Consider the following 22450-nt stretch of genomic DNA (forward strand, 5'->3'; position numbering starts at 1 on the left):
AGTGAAATTAGGCATTAAGCATAAATCCTAGGCAATAAGCTAACGCCTAGGCAGTAATTCTATTACCTAAATGATGTTAGACATTAGTCTTAAATCCTAGGATTTAAGCTTAAATCCTGAAAATGTGTGCAGACATTAAGCTTTAATGACTAAAATATAAATAAAAACATATATTCATTTAAATAAAAACATATTTGTTACATAATAACATTATATTTAGTGTAATAGAAACCGTCCTAAGATCGGTCCTATTCTTAGGACAAAAATTATAGGATGTCCCTACCGCTGTCTTTAGTATTGACGTAAAAGAAAAAAAAGAAAAGGAAATACTTATAATATTGTATCAAATTCAATAAACAACTGTAATTCAAACACCAATTAGATTATTAGAAAATCATTATCATTTTTAAAACAAAGGGTAATAGATAATTTAGATATTATAATTAAAATTGAGAAAGGAGATGAGGAATGTATCAAAGCGACAACAACCCGACCATAGAGCAGACAACAGCCGAAGGCCACAAATGGGTCTTCAATGTAGCGAGAAACTCCCGTACTGTACATTTAAACTCTTTAAAAACAAAACATAAGTGCACGAATCTGATCATAGGTACTGTACTACAGGTGACTAAAAATCTGTCAATTTCTATTTGTTTCATGTGTTATTACTGTATATAGCAATAAATATTAGTAAACATAATCTCATAATACCAAAGATAGGAGATATAATACATCCAATGTTATTTTATTTTTAAAAACAAAAGTGGTAAAATTTCAAACCGGAAACGTTACATTCGTCAATCGTAGGTATATTGAAGGCTTTGTATCAAATTTGTTTGTGAATAATGAACACCGTTTTATGAAAATTAATAAAATTGACATAAGAATGGCCACTTAAAGTACAACAGTCATATTCTATCATTGAGTTAAGTCAGAATTTGTCGTCAAAAAAATTATCATGTTCATAACAACGGTGTTAAATAAAACGTTGGAAGAAAAGGTCAAAATTATCTTAATGTTTACATTCTTGTTGGACGTTGTTAAGGACATACGATACAGTTACAGGGAAGGTAATGACGTTGCTAACGTAAAATGTTATTTTCGCGACGTCAAACTATGACATATCGGGAAAAGATGCATTTTTCGACTGATTTTTATCATTCAAACTGATTTAATTTGAAAACGAGTGCATGGACCCCTATTTTTTTAAACAGCAATTTGTTTCATTTTGCAAGGAGATTATGTGACCCAAATTTTATAAAACTGTAAATAGCGTAATTTTTTTAATTTTGATAAACATGCAGCAAAAAATGACGTTTTTTCCTCTATTCATGAACATTTGATAAATATAGAGTTATTTCGGAATAAAAATTACATAATTTTCAATGATACTTATAAAATACAGAAATTACCGATTATTTAACAAAAAACAATTTGTGTTTATCTTTTAAAGCAAAAAAGTTACGTCATTCTTTCGAAAAAGAAAATACGGACACAAATCTGAATTTTGAGCAAATATACAAAATTTCGACCTCATTTTACTCAAAAAGTAGCACATGAAGGTATATTTTTTATGACATATTTGATTTAATCAGGTAACAAATAGCCTATATGCAAATTTTCATCAACTTGTAAATACAGGTTCAAAACTGTATCGTATGCCCTTAACAATACAATGTGCTTCATCAAAATATAGAATGGAACATTCCCATACACATAAGGCTAAGACGTAGTTATTATATTAATGTGTCTACACATAGATATGTGACCACACACACAAGGTCGGTGTCCGTCTATAGAAGACGTAAATTATGAACCCTAAAGATAGAGTAGCTAGCTTTAATGAATTTTCAAGATTGTCGTGTACAGTATCAATGTCAAATAAACTTTATAGCAAAGTATAATAGCTATTTAATAAAAGTAATGTAGTTATTAAAAATAAACTGACAACGCAGAAAGAGAAAGACAAATTGACAAATAATAGTACACAAAACACAACATAGACACTATAGACTAAGCAACACGAACCCTACAAAACACTGGGGACAAATTAGTTTGTTGATGCAAGTGCAAACATGATAATAATACAAATAATATAGTAGAAATCGCATACGAGGTACAGAGCCTCGCAGAAATTTTTACGACTTGTTGAAAGTATATACACTATGTATAAGTGTTTCGTTGACAAATGTTTTAAATATGTCATTCAAAAACTGCGTTTCGTTTAAGAACTGATTATTGTCATGCTTGCAACACCATCAAGAAAGGTACCAGTAGATAGTGAATTGCAGTAAGTACACGTGTACCCAGAATGACTTTAGAAGTTTTCAAAACGAGATAATTTTTCGAGAATTTAATGCACTAAAACATACTTCTCATATATTTCAAAAAAAAGTTACTTTGAGTGATTATTTTGTGTGACATTCCGGTGTTATGGTGCCCGGTTACATTTCTTCCCATGTGACTTGCGATTTGACTGATAACCGAACGTATTTCGTATAATTGCGCGGATATTATGAAGTTCAAAATAATATACCTTATCGCTTGTTATAAATCTATTTCATTAATTAGTAATACATTAGTAAAATAATTTTATAACAGCAAAACAAAGTCATAGATAAATGATATGATAATGTTTTGTCATGAGAAATACATACTTAAGTAATTATATCAAAAACAAATCAATTATACCGAAAATTTGTTTCAACGCATGCGGAAGAATATTTCGAGATTTTTTTTGCAACAAAAGCGGGGAAATATGAATGTTTACTCAAATTCAATTTTTTGGAGAAACAAGACTAAGAGTGTCCAACTTTCACTTGCACTACGCTATCATTTCATTTCGATAAGTAAAGGTCTAAAATGCCTGGCAGATAAAGAAAATGTTAACTTTATCGGATAAGTGAAATAAACCTTAAATTTGACTTAGGAATTCAGGAATTACTTCGATATTCTTCTCTATGTTACAAAGTAAACTATGACGTGTGATTTAGCAAAAAGGAAAAAACATTTTGTGGAAAGAAATAAAAAATTCCCACAAACGGAATAGAAAATGTTTGTGTAATCACATATCAGCCTGAATTTGATACATTTTAAATGGTGTGGTTGTTTTTCCTTTAATTATGAATATTTAAAGACTTAAATTTAATAATTTTGTTTGGACATATTTTATACACAATCTGCCATTTTTACTTTTAAATCAGGTAAGCATAGTTATATTTTGTGTTGTATAAATGCTAAATGATTCAAGTGAATTGGAAATTAAAAGTAAGTGGATAAAGACATGTTGTTTGTCAATTCTTAGTACTGATCGACTGTTTTTATGTTCTTCACTGCTGGTGGAGATTTATTTCCCCGGGGTTATCACCAGCCCAGTAGTCAGCACTTTTGTGCTGACATGAATTATCATTGATATCGTTATATTTATAAATGTACTGTTCACAAAATTTTGAATTTTTGAAATACTAAGGCTTTTCTACCTCAGGCATAGATTACCTTAGCTGTATTTGACAAAACTTTTATGAATTTTGGTCCTCAATGCTCAACTCCGTACTTTATTTGGCCCTTTTAGACTTTTTTAGATTCGAGCGTCACTGATGAGTCTTTTGTAGACAAAACGCGCGTCTGGCGTTTATACAAAATTTAGTCCTGGTATCTATGATGAGTTTATTTCATTCTTACTGTGCTTCCTGGATAAGCAGACAAATAATAAGTACTTTTACCTCCTTTGAAATACTTCACAGTTCAAATGAAATCGTACTTTACAATTACGATCTATTAGCAACGTGTATAAACCTTATAGATTTAGAACATGGTTTAAAAGGTTGCAGAAGGTGTTGAAAAAGGAAAAGAGAATCATCACTTTATGTTTATCTCAGCATGATTCTTTACGATATCCTTTTACTTTATATTAAATCATATCAAATCTAAAGACAACAATAATTGAGCATGTTGAGGGTCTTAATTATAGTTTTGTGATTGAATTGAGGATTGTAGACTAATGGATGTCCCCTTCCATTGTTTTTACTTGACGTCAAATCAATTACTGGATTAGATGTGTATGATGTCCGTCCTACTCTCCCTGTCTAGAGTGTTTCATTATAGCTAGGAAATGACCTGGCTAGGTACAAAGAAATCGCTGAACTAATTGTTACCAATGAACCAGTGGTGGAAATTAATTCACATGGAGATGATACTGAACTGTATCCAGCTTGTGTTGTTACTAGGGCTTTTGCATGAAAACAACAAAATGAGGATTTATAAGAAGACCAGTATGATTATATGTAGTTTCTGCCGACATTGACGGTTCATGTTGCTAGGAAAAGGCCATTAGACCACATAGTTCTTGAAAGCATGTAATTATACCATGCCCAGCTGTGAACAGCCTTTTATTAGACAGAAGAACATTTGTAGAACCAAAAAAAAGACCTCAATGTTTTTCATCTTCGCCAAGAATGTTCAATTACAGAAAGAAGCAGACAAAGTTGCAGAATCCAACAACCATCAAGATTGCATTTTAATGAGAAAATGGAGGACCCTGATACTATCCAAGATGGAGAATGGAAAGTGGTATACCGAGTGGTGGTAATTTATACTATATAGATGATTTTTTCACGGTAAACAGTGGAACTCAATGCAATACTTCTACTGGACAAGATTTCGAAATTGTGTTACTGAATACTGCAAATCATGCCTTCCAGAAAATATCACCAGCAATACTTCTGAGAATTCCAGCCTTTGACGAACCTTTAAACTGACTACTAATTGATTGCGTTGTACCTTTACAGACAACCAAGACTGAATGACTTTCATTTACAAAAATATTAAACTCCGATGAAACATATCAAGCGAATGGATAACAACTGTCGTATACCTGACTTGGTACAGACATTTTCCTATGTAGAAAATGGTGGATTAAAAGATGGTTTTATAGCTAGCTAAACCTCTAACTTCTATGACTGTCGCATAAAATGACGAGTATTTGTACATCATTTTGTTTTCCTGGTGATATTTCGCTAACAAAAAATTATCAAATTCAATACCTACCAACCTTCAACTACATAAAAGCGAATTTCCCCGTTCCTCTGTCGTATAAGTAACTTTCATAGGAGTCGTGGATTGCGGAACATCGTCCACATGTTTCCAAAATTGATGGTGACATGTGATATATGATTTAATCAACTCCTACGTCGTTCGGTTTAATAAACGTCACCTGATCCGTGCAGATTAAATGATAAATACTGACTTGCTTGGTCAATTACTATAACATAGCACGGTTAGAAAAAGTAGATTTTACCAATCCCATGTAAAAAATATTGATTTAGGAATGAGTATATTAACACCTTACTACATAATGATTGTTATACACATAGTTACTTTTAGTATGTACATCTTTTACAATACTTCGATCTGTTGATATATTTTGGCATTGCACAATTTAAAGTCATGTCTTCTCTGACTTTAAATGACATCTGTACACTTAATCCATTTGATTGTGGATATATACGGATTGATAATTTAGTCTTAGATACATGATAATAACATCGGATGTGACCTTGAGTGGTCAAACCGGTGTAATGTTACCGCAGAAATTTTCCTTTTGAGTGATAAATGAACGTATTTCGTATAATTACTCAGATATGAGTCCTTATCACTATTTATTAATTTCATCAATTTTTTAAGAGGATAGATAAATGATATGAAAATGTTTTGTCGATGATGATGATGATGATGATGATGATGATGATGATGATGATGATGATGATGATGATGATGATGATGATGATGATGATGATGATGATGATGATGATGATGATGATGATGATGATGATGATGATGATGATGATGATGATGATGATGATGATGATGATGATGATGATGATGATGATGATGATGATGATGATGATGATGATGATGATGATGATGATGATTGAATTGTTGCATACATTACTTGTAGGGGACTTTTATAGCTGACGGTACGGTCTGATTTTTTTTAATTTTTTAAGGCCGTATGGTTGCCTATAACTGCTTACATTCATTTCATTTAAATTTTCGTTAATAGTTGTTTTATTCTTATTTAATGTTGTATATTATGTGTTTTTATCTATATGTTTGTTTGCTTCAATACATATTGGTTTTTTTTTAATTAAAGTTGCAAACATGTCTTACTTTGACTTTGATTCTGATGATTTCGACGGAGGCGATTACGAACCATGGGACAGTATGTTGATCTATTCTTTTTTTTTTTAATTTTCTTCTTGGCTTTTTATGTCATTGAAGCGCACCAAATGTCTCGTTCATAAGTACCTGCAGATGAAATTACAAAAACAAACATTGATTCATCAACTGAGAGTGCCAAATAATGGTAGTTGCTGAAAAACAACTGTTCATGAAAATATTTTTAATTTCACCTATTTAAAGCAACTATGAAATAACTAGATAAATTAAATCGTTGCTAAACCTAGCACTATTGAATTTTACGTTAATTTTATGCTATACTTAAAAGGAACTGTTTACATGTATCATAATAGCGCAAAGGAAAGATCACCAGTCGATCGACTGTAAATCAAGTAATAAAAAACATTTTCCAAAATAACCTTAAAGATTTCAAATTTTTTTTTTAATTTTGCAATCAATTGATTATTTTAGATTTTTTTTATTTGTTTTGTGTTATTGTGTTGTACCATCCGGTCGTGGGTAAACGTTTTTAACAAAAATTAAATTAATTCAGTAGTTAAACGTTATGGTATATTATGCGATACTAATAGACCACTTTCGAGTTCATCCGTCACCGGAAAAAAACTCGTCAATTATACGCGCGTTATGACGTCATTTACCAGATAGAGGGGGTCGCCTGTATCCCTGCACTATTAACGTTCATCAAGCGTCTTGGTGATCGTCATTGTGCAGGATAAACTAGAAATAATGGTTGTTCTGTAGGTACTTAATGACAATTCCCTAATGACGTCAATGCTGATTGTCAATTTTGAGAATTCAATTTGTCGTATAGTTCGTACAATATAGAATTATAGTTTTCCAACCACTCGCTCAACATTGGAATGGAAGTGACAACGCCCCTAAACGCACAAATGACGTTCACTAAAACCAGAGTTTTTGACGGAAATGCATCGAACTCGAAAGTTGTCTATTGAAGCAGAATTGCTAGCTGAATGGAAACGAATCTGTCATCTATGCAATACATGCATTGCTAAGTTGTCTTGAGTTATTGCAGACATGTTTATCTTATTAATGTTACCATAATTGGAAATTACAGAATGATATGACTTTCAGAATCAAAACTTCTTTGAATAGTTTTTCCTTTTTTTTTTTTTTTAAATTAATGTGAAATCTAATCATTATGGTATGTAGATACAGATACATTGTTGTTCGATTTGATTTTCCACATCTTGATCATATTGTTTATTATTGTGCACATTGATCATTGTCTATATTTTAGATATGGATAGAAATGAAATGACATCTCCAGTAGATAGTATAAACTGTACTAGCGATTTTGTAAATTTGCCTACACCACCAACAACACCACGTTATAGTTATTCGAAAAGTCAACCTATCAATCAAAATAGAAAAGCTACTCAAGTTGTAAAAAACGACGAACAACAATCGACTGGGCACAATCATCAGCCATTTACCAATACTAACAATCACTTTTTACAGAGTTACCAGCCAATAGCAGTAAATAGTTACCAACCAATGGCAATGAACAACTGTCAACAAATAGCAGTTAACAACATGAATACGGCATGGTGGAGTTATCATTTTAACCCATTCTGTCAGCCTCAAATGTGTAAGTTCATATTTAGAAATAACTTGTTTACTGGGTTTTTTTTTTAAACACCGCGCTGAAGTACATCCATTATTCATTTTTCGTTATTTAAAATGCAATGATGAATATTATAATAGTTCATAATCCACTATTCAATATTTAGTAATTAATAATAACGATTATTAATTAACTACATTGTTATTGGACTTAATATGATGAAAACTGCCTATGCAATATAAGGTGTAAACTGGGCCAATACAGAATAACTCGGCCAATATAGATTTTTTTCTGTATTGGCCGAGTTGACACAAATATAGGATTTCGGAACGTCTCTAGTTTTTATATCGAAAGTCACGATAAACACAAACGGAAAGTAAACAGTTGTTTGGAAGACGCAGTTTTCATTTTGTCATCATAAACATGCTGTAATGTTCAGTATGGCATATATTTCAGGCTAAAGACGGTCACATTTATTTAAATAGGATTTTGAAAGCAGACGATGGAATTATTTCAGGTTTGGGGAACGAGTTCATTTCTTGGCGACCTCATAATTTCATGAAGCATCGTTCGCTTTTTTTGGTAAACTGTCATTTATTTTTAAACCCGAAACAGGAATATGCATTCTATATTTATGCAAATATTCATTCTTTGGTCATTTGTCGTATGGATAGTTGTATCATTTTCAACTCCTACATTATTTTTTTTTTTGATTTTCTGCATAACTATAAAAAAAAGTTTCTGCATTACACGTGCACTGGCAGTACCTTCCCAAATACTATTTATGTGTTGCGTCTAAATAAAAAAACTGTAACACTTCATAGTGACTGGAAAGGGTAAAAAATTCATCAGATAAGAAAATGCTGAAGACACCTGGAAACAGTACCAGATCATTTTATATTGCATCTAATAAAAAGAAACTGAGATTTGGATAGTTCCACTTCAAAGTAAAGATATTTATCTCTTGTGAAATGAAATTAAAAAAATATTGTAACACTGTAGTTACTATACTATATATAAAAATATTAATTTTCGCGAACCATTTAGGTCACGGAAATTCCAAAATATGGCATCAGTAAGGAGAGTTGTACAAATAATGTGAATACTCAGAACCCCCATCCAAATTATCTTTAGCTAAACGTATTCATCTTTTTCTATTTAATATGTACTAACAATATTCCATATTTCTATAATTTCGATTAAAATGTGCCAAAATCTTAGTTAAAATAGGTCGAATGCCCCAAATAAACATTCCCTGATAGGTTGAAGTACTGTGGCGTCGATGTAAACCATAGCAAGCCTCGATGTAAAGCACACGCTTCACAGGAATAAGGAGAGTTTTACAAATAGAATGAAATTCAAAACAGTGTGGCTGTGGCCATTGATTGACACATTTAATTCATCCATTGACTGGGACAATTTACGTGAACGTTTGTCTGAAACGACCACTGTTCACGACGTACCTACGATAGACATTTAAACTGTGGGGTCACCAAAGGTATCTTAACGCCTTTAATTATAAAATAATTCGAAAAAATAATCAGGAATAACCTTTAAGTTTTGATTTATATAATTGATATAAATCAAAACATCGTGTTATTTCTGATTAATTTTTTTGAATTACTTTATTGAGGTGTTGAGAACCTTTGTTGACCCCATAGTTTAGGTGTCTTTAAAAAGTACATACATTTGTATTGAGCAGTGGTCGTTATACATACAAACGTTCACCTAAATTGTCCCAGTCAATGGATTAATTTAATGTGTCAATCAATGGCCACAGCCACACTGTTTTGAATTTCATTCTAATGTGAATACATAGACACTCAATCCAATGTATGTATTGCTGAAAATAATCAAGTGTTCATTCCGTTTTGATTCTGCTAACAACGTTCCATATTTTTTATAATTACGATTTAAATATATGAAACCCCGCAATAAACATAATAAAAATAGATGGCCTCAATGGTAAAAGCAACGCTAAAATTTTCCGTTAATATGTTAACATCTTGAACTTCGACCCTGAGTTCAAAGGGTTAATAAACCGATTCACAAATAGAGATCTCCTTGCTCTCAAATGTAATCCTTAGTGAAGTATACAGGCAACTTCGTTTACAGAAATATATGCACACTTTATCAGTAATATATTGTCATGCTTCTGCAAATTAACATTTCTTTTATGCTGAACTTTAATCAAATTTAATTCTATACAAATTTTATTACGTAAACATGGTAAAGCAATAGGAGTAAGAATATTTTTAGCGCCAATTTGACCAGCTTCATCGCCATCATCAAAATTATTTAATGTTATCATTGTGAAATTTCACTTACATAGGGTTTATTAATATAGAGCAATTTGGTAAGTATGGCTTATTAATTATAAGGTTCTTGAGATGTGCTTTTCTCGACATTTCTGACGGTCAGTTTATTCCCATTTTAAATTATCTCAAATAACCCGACCTATTCGTTTCAAAATCTATTTGATGAACTAATTTCTTCTAAAACTGTACATGCATTAATTCTGTTTAATTTGAAAATCAATCACATTTACGTTGCATGTTTGCATGATAATGGGTTCTGTATGAGTGAACTGTAGTGTATTGCAAGATCAATGCAATTGTGACGTCAGTGCGCCTTCACGTGACATTATTATTTGTAAACAAACCGGCCCCTCGTGTAACTTGTTAATTAATAAAGATATTATTACGTGTGCTTCGCCTCAGGCCAATACAGCAAGCCTCGGACCAATAACAAGGCCAATACAGAAATACTTACGTAATAATATCATAATATGGCGGGTTAAAACATGTGTGTAAGCGCTCGATTCGCCGGCCTCTAACCAAATGATAGTGATCGTTCATAACAACACAAAGCACCGAAATAAGTGTACTAGCAGTTACTCAATCCTAATTATCAGTCAAAGATAAATTATGTTATTCCAGACTAACACATCAATATGATTAAGTAGAAAACGTAATATACATTTCAAGATTGTTTTATGTTTGTACAATGTATAAACATTGCATTGTGCAAAATATGGGATCCCATCTAACTGTGGCCATGGTCACACGTAAAACTGTCCCACTATCTACTGCGCCAGACCGAAGATTAAAGTACCGAGTGCCAACATTACCGCTATTGAAAAGTGAACCCTATCTCAAACTGTTTGGATTAATGGATGTAGATTCCTTGTCGCAGAGAGATTCTTCAATAATAACAGTTTCTTTGTAGATCAGACTGTAACAGTTATTTACAGTTGTTGCCTTTCTGATAACCTCTCCCGTTGAGGAAAGGTCCACAAAAGTGAGAGATGTATGACCCATTTTATAATTTTCGGTCATTCCTCCATCTCCAGGAGAAGGACACAGCGAGCCTTGGTGATAGCTGACAAACTATATATCACTGGCCTCTGCTACTAATGTGGTTTCTACCTAGCTCAACATCTCCGGTGAAGTCCCTACTTTCTTTGGCCTCGTCACTCGTCATCTTGGGGCAGCAACCTCGTGAAGGCTGTGATTTTCCCCATAGCCAATATAGCTCATATGGGTTCTCTGTGAGCACTGCTGGATCAACCACGCTGCCCAAGTCCAGTTCCCCATCAGAACCCAAATGCAAGGTCCGGACAAAAATTCAATTACCACTAGGTCGTCGCAAAGGTTAAAATAATTGGCAGATATATTCATGAAAGTTAACGACAAATAAAACAGGAACTTTCAGAAGAAATTTATAAAAGACTACAACGATAAATTAATAAAATCTCGAGAATTGAAACCAAAACATTTTCGAGACATAAACATAGCCAAGTGGTCTATGTAGTTCTACAACTGTTATCACTAGCAAGTCAACACTGAAGGTTTTAGTTCGAACTCTACTCGTGCGGATGCACTCGACTCCAATCTTTATTGTCTAGGATCATTGTCAGTTTTGCTTTCGAAGGTTGGTGGTTTCTCCTCGCTTCCATCACCAATAAAAACTGGCACTTAAAAGTAGCTTGAAAACAATACAATCAAACAATTAATAAATCTAAAGTATAACGACACAGTAACATAAATTGCACCAAGTACACAATATGCGGTAATTTCGCTCCAAAAAAAGGGGTAGGTATCTAAATAGTTTGTATTTTTATAATTTGCCTAGTAATTTACCGAAGCGTATAAGGGACATAGCAAAAAAATTGGCAGTGGACTTTTTTTCAAAGTTGATATTTTGACTTTTTAAATCTCAAAATTTTGACTATTACTCGAAATTTTGACTTTTCAAATTTCGAAATTTTGACTTTCTAAAATCTTGAAATTTCGTTTTTTTGACCTTTTTTAAAACTCGAAATTTCTACTTTAAATTCAAAATTTCGTAATTTTTAAATCTCGAAATTTCTACTTTTTATAAACTCAAAATTTCGACTTTTTTAAAGGTCGATATTTTTACTTTTTTCAAACTCGAGATTTCGAACTCAAAATGTCATCTTTTAAAATCTCGATATTTTTATTTATAAAGTTTAAATTTTGGCTTTTAAAATCTCGAAATTTTGACTTTTCGAAGTATTTTTTAAACTTAAATATACGTGTTCTAACACAGTTATTACAATTTTAGAAGGAGTAGACATGGACAAAAATCATTAATGCGTCATCCACACATTTTGGCAATTTATATTTTTCTTAAATCAAGATATGGATTTGCATTTAATATTGACGGGTTTCATTCGGAAAGAACATGCATGTTGACGGAAAAAAATGTTTTTCCATATTCTATGCTTTACTTTCCATTCTACGACACTGTCATAGGACATTTAAGCCACGGTCACACCTAACCGGATAGCACGAACGGACGACTAACGGATGAAAAAAAAAGTTGTCCGTTGACAAAATTGTTATCCGTTGGGAGTTCGTCGATGTACTGACCAAATAAAACGGACGCGTAACGAATGCATAACGGACACACACCGGATATGCAACGACGAGAAACGGAAACGCACGGGACAGAACAGATGTCAAACGTACATCCAACGAACAAGTATTGCATAATACGGACACCTAACGGAAGCGTACCGGATAAAACGGATGCACAAGATATACGGAAAAATCAAAGGCGACAATAATACATTAAGAATACATGTAAATCGCATAAATATTCAAAATGTTTCTGTGTAACTGGTTTTGGTTTGTTCTTCAAAATGCCACCTAAGGGCAGTGTCTGACCTGAATAAGAGCTGCTTGATTGTGAAGACGTGCACTTACTCTAAGATCGATTATGAATTATAAGAATTCATGAACCTTAAGAATTCTAATTGGCATTTCTGATGCGAAATTTTCAATTGGAATTATCCGTTTAAGTTCCGTTTTACCTCCGGTAGAAGTCCGTTTCACATTCGTTCAACGTCCATTTTATCCGTAAGATGTCCGTAAGACGTCCGTTGGTGAATTTATTTGCCAGAATTCCAACGGATCTTGTTTTATGCACAATCAGCTCGTGGCAGTTGTTAATTTACATTTTCTAAATTTACACGTGACCATCTTTTTGATTTAATGCAACTAGATATACTGCAACCAATGAATATCAATCCCTCGTGAATCCGAAATTTATCTTTATCTGTGGAAAAGAGAGACGTCTGGCGATGATAACATAAGTAAAAAACCATTCCATTTTTTTTTCATTTTTTTATGGTTAGAGGCCATTCCAATTATTGCTTTCTGAATTACCAGGAATAAAATTGCTGAAAATAATGTGTTACCTTTCCATTCATAATTTAATTTTAATTGATTTTACTTGTAAAAGGTTCACCAGTCATGGCTTATCCAGTACAACTGGGACCCTATGCAACAGCCGGACAGTTTCAAATGATGGCACCTAATCATCCAATGGTTCCTGTCTTTCAACAGCAGACCAACTTTCAAAATGGATTTCCAGTTGTTCCGCAGCCAACGTTTAACACTCCTGCTGCCTTATCATTTGGGGATAATCGAACAGTGCAACATAATATTAAAGGTGATTCGATTATGAATAACAGTTCGATTGTGAATCACGGAACCATCAATATACACCCGAGAGTATAAATAGAATCCTCAATTAATACTGGACAAACAAAGAAGGCAGTTGCATTTAAATTTTTCAACTTTAAAGCTAAATCTGAATTTATATTTGTTGCCAGAATAATGTTAATATATTTATACATATTTGATTAATATCATATTATTGATTAATTTCAGCCATCAATATACACTCGACAGTATAAATAGAATCCTCAATTGATATTGGACAAACAAAGATAGCAGTTGCATTTTAATTTTCAAACTTTTTCAAAAGACTCATTTTAAATTTATATTTGTTGCCAAAATGATGTTATATTTATACATATTTCTTCAATGTCATATTATTCATCTCTTGGCTAATTTCAAAATTATTTGAAAATGTCATTTCGGTATAATTTTGTCAAAACTTCCACTCTGAAGGTTTTATATTGAAAGAAAACAATATCAATTTTAAACAGTTTTATAGCTAATGATAAAACATGAAACTATGGTTTTAAAATACCTAATAATATGAATTGATATAAAAAAGAAAAAAGTTTTAAAAGCTATCTTTTTTTTTAACTTTTTGTTTCAAGAAATCATTCACAGGATGCTCTACTAAATTCATCTCGTGCGTAATCTTTAAAACTTGAAACGCTGGAAAAGTCATTTATATTTCAACATTGGACTTTATCAATGATAATTTATATTTCAACATTGGACTTTATCAATGATAATATTTTTCATTGGCATGTATTGCTTACATTATGGGAAAGACACTAGAACGAAATTCATAACAGTGTGGTCGACAGTAAAACGTTTATTAGTAATTGTACTGAAAAGTTTACCTTTAACTTGTTTGTCGTGGGCGATGATTTTATGCTCACTCAGTCTATCGGAGGCCTTCAAGTGGGGATTTAAATAATCATTTGTTACACATTTTGATACATAAAATGAAACTTTCTTTTCACATATCATTTAAGGAATTTATTTTAAATAATTGTTATACCATCACTTACAAAGAAAATATCTTATTGATTAAGAGAACAAAAACTTCTACGTTGTGATCATTTAAGAGTGGCCTTCTATTTATTCAATGCTAACCATGTGGGCTTTGTTTTTTTTATATACCATAAATCGATTCGTTCATTCAGATATTTGTCAGTTTGTCTTGGCTCTTCAAGTCCAACACACAACTTCCCACGAAATTGGTATTTTTCTTACAAAAATTACATCCATGTGATGTATTCTTTTCATGGAGAGTGAATGTTGCACCTTATTTTATTTGTTATCGTTTTTTTTTTTTTGTGTGTATCATTGACGTATAAGACAACCTGAATCTTCTTTATTCAAATTTAAAACATACGAGATGGCAATTATGACACAAAATAACTAAATTAAACTTACAGCAGAAGAAAGATAATGAACATCGCTTTTATAGTCTTCTAAATATCGAAGACGCGTGGTCTTTTTAAAAATGATGTAAATTTATAAAGGAAACAACAAACAAAATAGTTCGAATATTTATATTGGAAAAAGTAACGGTGTGTAAATCATAACAATTATTTTATTTCAATGAAAATCAAACTGTTGAATTTTTTCTGCTGCGAGCAAATTTTTAATTTTGGTCGCATTTTGAAAATCAATAAATCTTGTATTCTTGTTGGAAGCTGCACTGTGTAGTTTATACCCGTTTTTTTCAATGCCACACAAATCCAACACAGACAAAAAAAAATGGTAGGTTCAAGAAATAATTGATGCAAACTATACTTTATTGTAGTTTTAACATGGGTAGGCATTATATTCGTGATTATTTTTGCCCGAGCGATATCGAAAAACTATTATAAAAAGTGTCCTAGTTCAGTGAAAATGTACGTCATACTTATTTCCTAAACAAATAAATAAACAAACATTAATTAACATACAACACTACCAAAGGCCAGAGACTCCTTACTTGTATGATTTTGTAAAAAAATGCATCTTTTTAAAACAGTCGAAAACAAAATTGTCTGTCCAATGGAAAAGTCGAAGCCCAAAAAGGATGAACAGTGCATTATAGAAACATAGAAGCTGGTTGCAAAAGTTGACGACAAGATCTATTTTATAACTTGAGTATGGCCTAATACTATTAACCTGAAATAAATATATTTATAGCAATTCCCTTGATACGAAAGATCTACATGTTGCCTTGGGCTTTTTTTTTTTCTTTTTTTTTTTTGCTCTTTGGTTGGGTTTTTGTCTCAATGACAATTCAATTTTCATTCTTATCATAGATATAACTGCATGTTAAAATAAGAATATGAAGTGTGATAGGCAATCAGACACATTCTTTCCAGGGACCAACAGGCGTCATCAAGCTATAGGTCCCCGTATGGCCTTCGACCATTAGCAAAATACACACTTTATAGAATGAAAGCTCCAAGAGGTCTTGGGACGAAAAAAACAAACATAAAAGATGAGCGAGAAAAAAAATAGGGATACCGCATGGAAATTGGAAAATGGTCCGCAACATTAATTTAGTCAACTCACTTAGTTGAAATTAAAGACCTGGCGAATTTTAGCCTTTTGCAATGGATGTGATGTATGTTTTAAAAAAAATCATGGTTTGTTTGGACATTTTTATAAATCAAGTCTTGTTTTTAAATTATTTGCAAGTAAGTTTTAAGTCATGAACAAATAATCACTCACAGAAAGACGTCAAATCCATCAACAAAAGAAAAAAATTAATAGACGACCGACAACGCACAGAATATCATGTATGTGTTCCGGACCATATGAGTATTTGGACCATACGCATATATCATGACCATAAGGGTATACTAATATGGTCCAACCATACACGTATGGTCCAAATACTCATAAGGTCCGGAACATATTTTATTTGCGATCACAAATGCACGAAGACGTCCATTTCTATGTAAATTGGGTCGATTTTTTTATATAGATAAGATGAATGCGTTTCTGTTGCCAAGTGTTTTTAACAAGTATAGTAGCAGTATAGCAGAACGGTTTAAGTTTCCTATATACACCAAATGATACATTTTGCCAATACAATAACGTAAATGCATGCAAATTTCACAAGGTTTAATCCAAATAGCTTTCTTACTATCCAATAACTTTCAAGTACGAAAAAGACAGGACAGAAGTATATTTTGTCTTTATGTTTCGTATTTGCACAACTTTTGAAAGTGGATTATGCATTCGTTCTAAAATAAAATTAGACCAGATAAAAGTTAAAAGATTACATAACTCGACAATCGCAATTGTTAAATCCGAAAAAGATAATCAATCAATACATGCATTCAGTAAGTCATTCTTTTTTTCTGAAAGAACATGGCTTTGCGATATCTTATTATGAAAATTGATTGTTGAAATATAACAAAAACACAAGTAAAGGACGTTTAACAGGGGCGGATCCAGGATTTTGGAAAGGGGGGTCGAGATTTTTAAAGATCGCCGAGCGGAGCGATGCGTAAAATTTTTTGGGCCCTTATTTGGGCTAAAAAGATAAAAATAAGTAATATGCTCTTGTTTTAAAAACCGTTCCTGGTGTGGGGCATATTATGTAGTTGCTGTAAAGGTGTTTATAGGGTTGGACATTTTCGATGCTGTATTCTCCCTATTTTTTGTCTATCATATAAGAACATTCCGGTCAGACATGAAAACCCCTGCCACAAAAAAATATGCCCGTTTTATTCATCATGTTTATTTATTGCCATACAATTCTGTTGGAAAATATTCATTTCTAATAGCAAAAAGGTGGACAAAATGTTTGTTTTCAATCCAGATACGGCCAGAATTTTTCATAAAGGCCACACCCAGCAGGCAGGTAGCAGTCTGGTCTTGAAAAAAGTATTCCATATATCAGACATTCTGGTCAGACATTACGGCAAAAAACAGAGTAAATTTTTTTCTCTCAAATATATAAGACTGTCTCCTTAAATCCATTGGTTCGTACTTACGACTTTAAATCTATCTAGAGCTTAAAATGACTGCCCCATGGATCATTATTCAGCTATGTTATTTTAAAAATAGGCTGGGGCGTTTGGGTTTTTTCGTAGTTAGATGACGCCCATTTGCTGTGGAGTGAGAGTCTATAGAGTATTACTTTCTGTTTTGTGATATAGTGAAACAGAAGTCAATACTTTGTTGCTATGAAGGTGTCATGATTGTCATCCTCACTCAGCCTAAGCATTGTGTTACTGTAATTTTACAGAGCGACGCACTGGTCAACTCCACCGTAGCGAATCACATGACTTTGATAATCAGTAAATTTCAGCAAATTATATCTTTCTAAGTAAAGAATTGTCGCATAAAAATTAAATACTAGAGTACTAAGGTACACGGGAAATGGCAAAGTCTGATTAATCATTTTATCAAAAATTAAAAAAAAAAGTCCGAGCAAAGGGGGGGCGTACGCCCTCTACGCCCCCTCTGGATCGGCCACTGTTTAATTAATCAATATAAATCAAAACACAAATTCCTGATTAGTATTTCGAATTATTTTATATAGGCGTTGAGAACCTTTGGTGACCCCACGGTTTAAATGTTTATATTAAGGACGTCGTGAGCAATGGGCGTTATAGACGAACGTTCACCTAATCTGTCTCAGTCAATGGGATATTAAAGTGCGCCAATCAATGTCCATAGCCACACTGTTATGAATTCGATACTATGATATATGCAAGTTCGAAGGCAATTTGAAAACAGTTATACCCTGTTTATTGTGAATTTGTGTCTGAGTTGGATTGATGCATTTGCGTTTTACTATTTTCTTGAAACATTTTGTTGGCAAATAAAATATCTAACATCGAAGTGCTTCAATTCATATTAATAAGCAAACAATGGAAACACACACGATTTAAATAGACAGTGTACATAAAATACAGAACAATGAATAATAATTTGTAACGAAAAAGCATGCAATTTCGACCATAGTAAACGTACCAAACGCTAAATATTTAGTCATGACAACATATGAATTGTTCTTTGAAGGAGACACATTCAATCTCGAAAAACCATATATTAAACATGTTACTTCGATTTGTTGGTATAAAATGAATGGCAAAATAAATCTACGCAACAACACGCACATATAAGTGATATATTTTCTTGCTGTGTAAAACCCATTGGTGGCCTTCGGTTGTGTTTTGCTTTTTGGTCGGTTTGTTGTCTCTCTGAATCATTCCATTCATATGTTAAAAGTAGTTTCATGAGCACCTTGTTTAAAGTCTAAGGATATTTCAAATTTAAAAAATAATAAGTACTCTATGTTAATCTTCAGAAATGTAATATACCCTACATATATTTCAATAGAATAGAATACCAGGGGTGGTGTTCTCGAAGCTATCTTAGGACTAGGACGTGTCCTAAGTCCATCTTATGACAGGTATTTATCCTAAGTCGTGTTCTCGAAGCTCTCTTAATTTACAATATATCTCAGTTTTCGTCCTAACTTTAGGACACCTAATTAGGTGTCTTAGGATCATCCTATCTTCATCCTAACATAATAAAGTTTGGATTTCGCTTTTTGTTCACTTTTTTACCTGAAGATTAACATGAAATGAAACGCACCATCGGTTTTGACTCGTATATAAAGAAATAATGCATGATTTTAAACTTTGAACTTCGTTTTTACGATTACACTACCAATTCAATTCTCATTTCAAAACAAGTTGTTTTCCAGTTTAAATTACAATCCTTTTTGGTATAAATTTAGGTTTACATTTAAAATCATGGATTTAATTCTTTAATTGTAATTATAAAATTCCTAAACAATTTTATTAATTGGTTTAGTCATTATTAAATGTTTTATCAAAAAATAAATTTGACGATTTAAAATTTCGACTTAGGATATGTTTATGACGTCCTAACATAAGATATGTCTGAGATAGCTTCGAGACACAACTTAAGAGTATCCTAAATTGATCCTAAGTCCGTCCTAAAATTGGTCTTATCTATGACTTAGGACGAATCTTAGGATACTTTCGAGAACACCACCCCAGTTTAATATATCGACGGTCTTTATTATTGACACTATCGATATCGACGGTCTTTATTTTTGACACTAACGACGGTCTTTTAGATAATGACTATCAAATTTATTAAAACTGATATTCAATAATAAAAAAATCCGAATTTCAACGCGTTCTTTTCAAAAGACAGCGTCTCTGACAGCACACTAAGTACTACTTATTGTGTCTTACTCGTTAAAATCTATTAAAGTGTCCTTCGTTACAGATATTTGCGTGGGTTATTTTCTAGGAACAGAAAATGCTATGTAATTCAAAGTAAATGGTGATTTTCACTAGATTTCCTTATTCGATAATGTTCACATCATGCTGAATTGTGTATGGTAGAAAAAATTTCGATGGTCGCATACTGCTACCTCATCCCAACGTTTGTTATAGTGTTGTTGTTTTTCACTACGGCTTTGTCTCATTTATGCATTGGCCTCTTGATTTAAATGCTCTATTTCCCTTTTAACAAAGTTAGTTTGTTACTCAAGCATTGTGTGTGTTAAATTGCTTGATTGAGATTGCAATGCAAAAATTACTAATTGTTTTTTAAGTATTGTACCGGAATATCAATTCTAACATCCGTGCTAGGTTCAAAACATTTTTTTTATTAGTTTTTTAATGTAATGTATGTAAAGTGCCAACACCAAAAGTACCGAATTCCAAGGGGAGAGTTAGGTATAGAAATATGGTCAAACCTGTACTTCTCAAGCCTGACAGTGAAACCTTCATCTAAGAGGGGATTATGTTCGACTGTAAGTGACGTTTAATTATGTAGCAACGTCCGATCGGAATTGGGAATTATAAGATTTTGTATTTAGAGCGTTGTCAACGCTCTACGTAAATTCACCATTAAACTCTCCAAGGCCTATTTCAAGACATTGAACAATATGTGTAAGATACCGTTATTTACCAGTGAAAGTCTTTCATCCCTGCTGCAGCGACTTACCGTGCATAATCTTCATGCACCTTTTGTCTTTATTCTTTATTTGTTCTCGTCTTGAATATGCAAGTGTGAAGCAGGATCTTCTCGTCATTCTGGGGCCGTCGGTAAACAAAATCCGGCTTAAAACATCATTTTGTTCTAATAAAAAATGTGTTTTTCTCTGATATTCACAAAAACCAAAATAACATCTTATGTCCCGTCGTCCTGAAGGTTGCAGTCTTGTAATTGGCTGCTCCATAGGCTTACATGCAAAACAGCTGATCTTTGAAAATAAAAAAATAAAAAATGCTACATAGAAAAAAAATTTCATGTTCATATCATGTATGCACTAATGTGAAATTGTGATTTAATCGAAAAAAAGTGGGTCATGCCACGAAGAATATAAAGTTACGTAATCCTGAAGTCAAAACATTTGTTTTCTACTTTCTGTTTGCTGTTTTTACTAGGCCGTACCACTTCCAGTAAACATGATATCCTTCCACTTTCCTGGATTGATATCCTCCAAAAGATGCAAGATGTTTTTAAAGTCTATAGATATGTTTCAATTCAGCATAAACCTATAATCAAACAGAAAAAATTGTGTTCAGAAAAAAATTCAGAAAAAAATGCACTATTTTGTTTCCCTCCATGTTTTGACATGCATGCACCGGAAACTGGAGTTGTAATACAAGACTGGTACCTGAACATGTATGAAATATTTGCCACTGGATGTTAATCAACCGACAAAAAATCATTATTATGTCCCGTAAATTATTCTTCAGAAATTATCTTAAGATTGTAGTTGTGTTAGTACTATTCACTTGCATTCATTTATATTCGTACAGTCTTAATAAAAAACAAAAACATATCATTCACCATAGCTGGTCTATTAACTTGCAAAAAAGCTTTAAAATGTTATACTAGTATGCAAAATATCAGTATTTGACACAATCAATCTACAACAACAAAGATTGACTGATTGAAATCTTGCTATTAGCTTAACCTCCAGCGGCATGCAATAAAAACGAAAACAACAACGAAACTAGACATACAAAAACAGACACTACAAGAATTGCAAAACAAAAATCATAACAAAACACTATTCAAACAAATACAAACGTGCAGCTGTGATCATAGATATCGCCAGTCACAGACTTTTCAAACCAGTTCGCATTGGAAAAGATTCTTTCTAAAAATGTCTTTTGACAACCAAGGTCTGCTATCAATTTTGACAAGATCCTTCATCATAAATCGGTCCACTACAAAATATCTCCATATTTCAAAGATCAGTATATTCCTATCATTTCATATAATTATACCAAATCAATTACAATCTATTACAAACATACAAATCAAAAATGTAAAACTGAATTGGTCTATGCATAAAAGCTAGACCCATATGTTTCAAAACATCTTTCCTACGTCGATGACAAATATGTTGTCACCGCAGATAAAGCATCAAACAACATCATTTTGTATGTAAATCACATTACACCAACTGCTTGATAAATGATTTAGGTATCGACACTTGAAAAGTCAACATACATGTTTATTCCTATGACATTTATCAAGAAGGAAATCCTGGATAATCATTGGTCTCTTCTATGTTTCTTTTGAATTTCAACCAAATATAAAGAACTAGATCTTCCTTTACTGTATTCCTAAACTACATAAATGTCCTTAAAAACAACGTTACGTTGCTAGGTCTTCCAAGTGTTTCACG

General features: G+C 32.4%; 2 protein-coding genes across 4 annotated transcripts in view; one reads left to right on the forward strand and one right to left on the reverse strand.

The window, feature by feature from the left end:
- Positions 1 to 6092: 6092 nt before the first annotated feature.
- LOC143068046 (uncharacterized) lies at positions 6093 to 13964 on the forward strand. Its single transcript, XM_076241786.1, has 3 exons — positions 6093 to 6220; positions 7457 to 7807; positions 13553 to 13964. Exons 1-3 carry the CDS (start codon positions 6160 to 6162, stop codon positions 13828 to 13830), a joined length of 690 nt encoding a protein of 229 aa, XP_076097901.1. The 5' UTR covers positions 6093 to 6159; the 3' UTR covers positions 13831 to 13964.
- LOC143068047 (calmodulin-alpha-like) overlaps positions 6251 to 22450 on the reverse strand; it is a 61822-nt gene continuing 45622 nt past the window's right edge. Inside the window, exon 5 of one of the 3 annotated variants that reach the window (XM_076241787.1) lies at positions 6251 to 6306. In XM_076241787.1, the coding sequence (XP_076097902.1) occupies positions 6266 to 6306 (41 nt within the window). In that variant the 3' untranslated portion in view covers positions 6251 to 6265. Of the gene's footprint in view, positions 6307 to 20975; positions 21011 to 21063; positions 21306 to 22450 lie in introns of those variants that run through there. The other 2 variants (XM_076241788.1, XM_076241789.1) reach the window with 2 other exon arrangements.

The sequence above is a fragment of the Mytilus galloprovincialis genome, chromosome 3 (genome assembly GCF_965363235.1).
Source record: "Mytilus galloprovincialis chromosome 3, xbMytGall1.hap1.1, whole genome shotgun sequence".
NCBI classification, from domain to species: domain Eukaryota; kingdom Metazoa; phylum Mollusca; class Bivalvia; order Mytilida; family Mytilidae; genus Mytilus; species Mytilus galloprovincialis.

Bases quoted from the DNA above. Each gene is read 5' to 3' on its own strand.
- LOC143068046 (XM_076241786.1), top strand. From the start codon at position 6,160: ATGTCTTACTTTGACTTTGATTCTGATGATTTCGACGGAGGCGATTAC. The intron at 6,221-7,456 runs GTATGTTGATCT...TCTATATTTTAG, and splicing joins CGATTACGAACCATGGGACA to ATATGGATAGAAATGAAATG. The intron at 7,808-13,552 runs GTAAGTTCATAT...TACTTGTAAAAG, and splicing joins ATTCTGTCAGCCTCAAATGT to GTTCACCAGTCATGGCTTAT.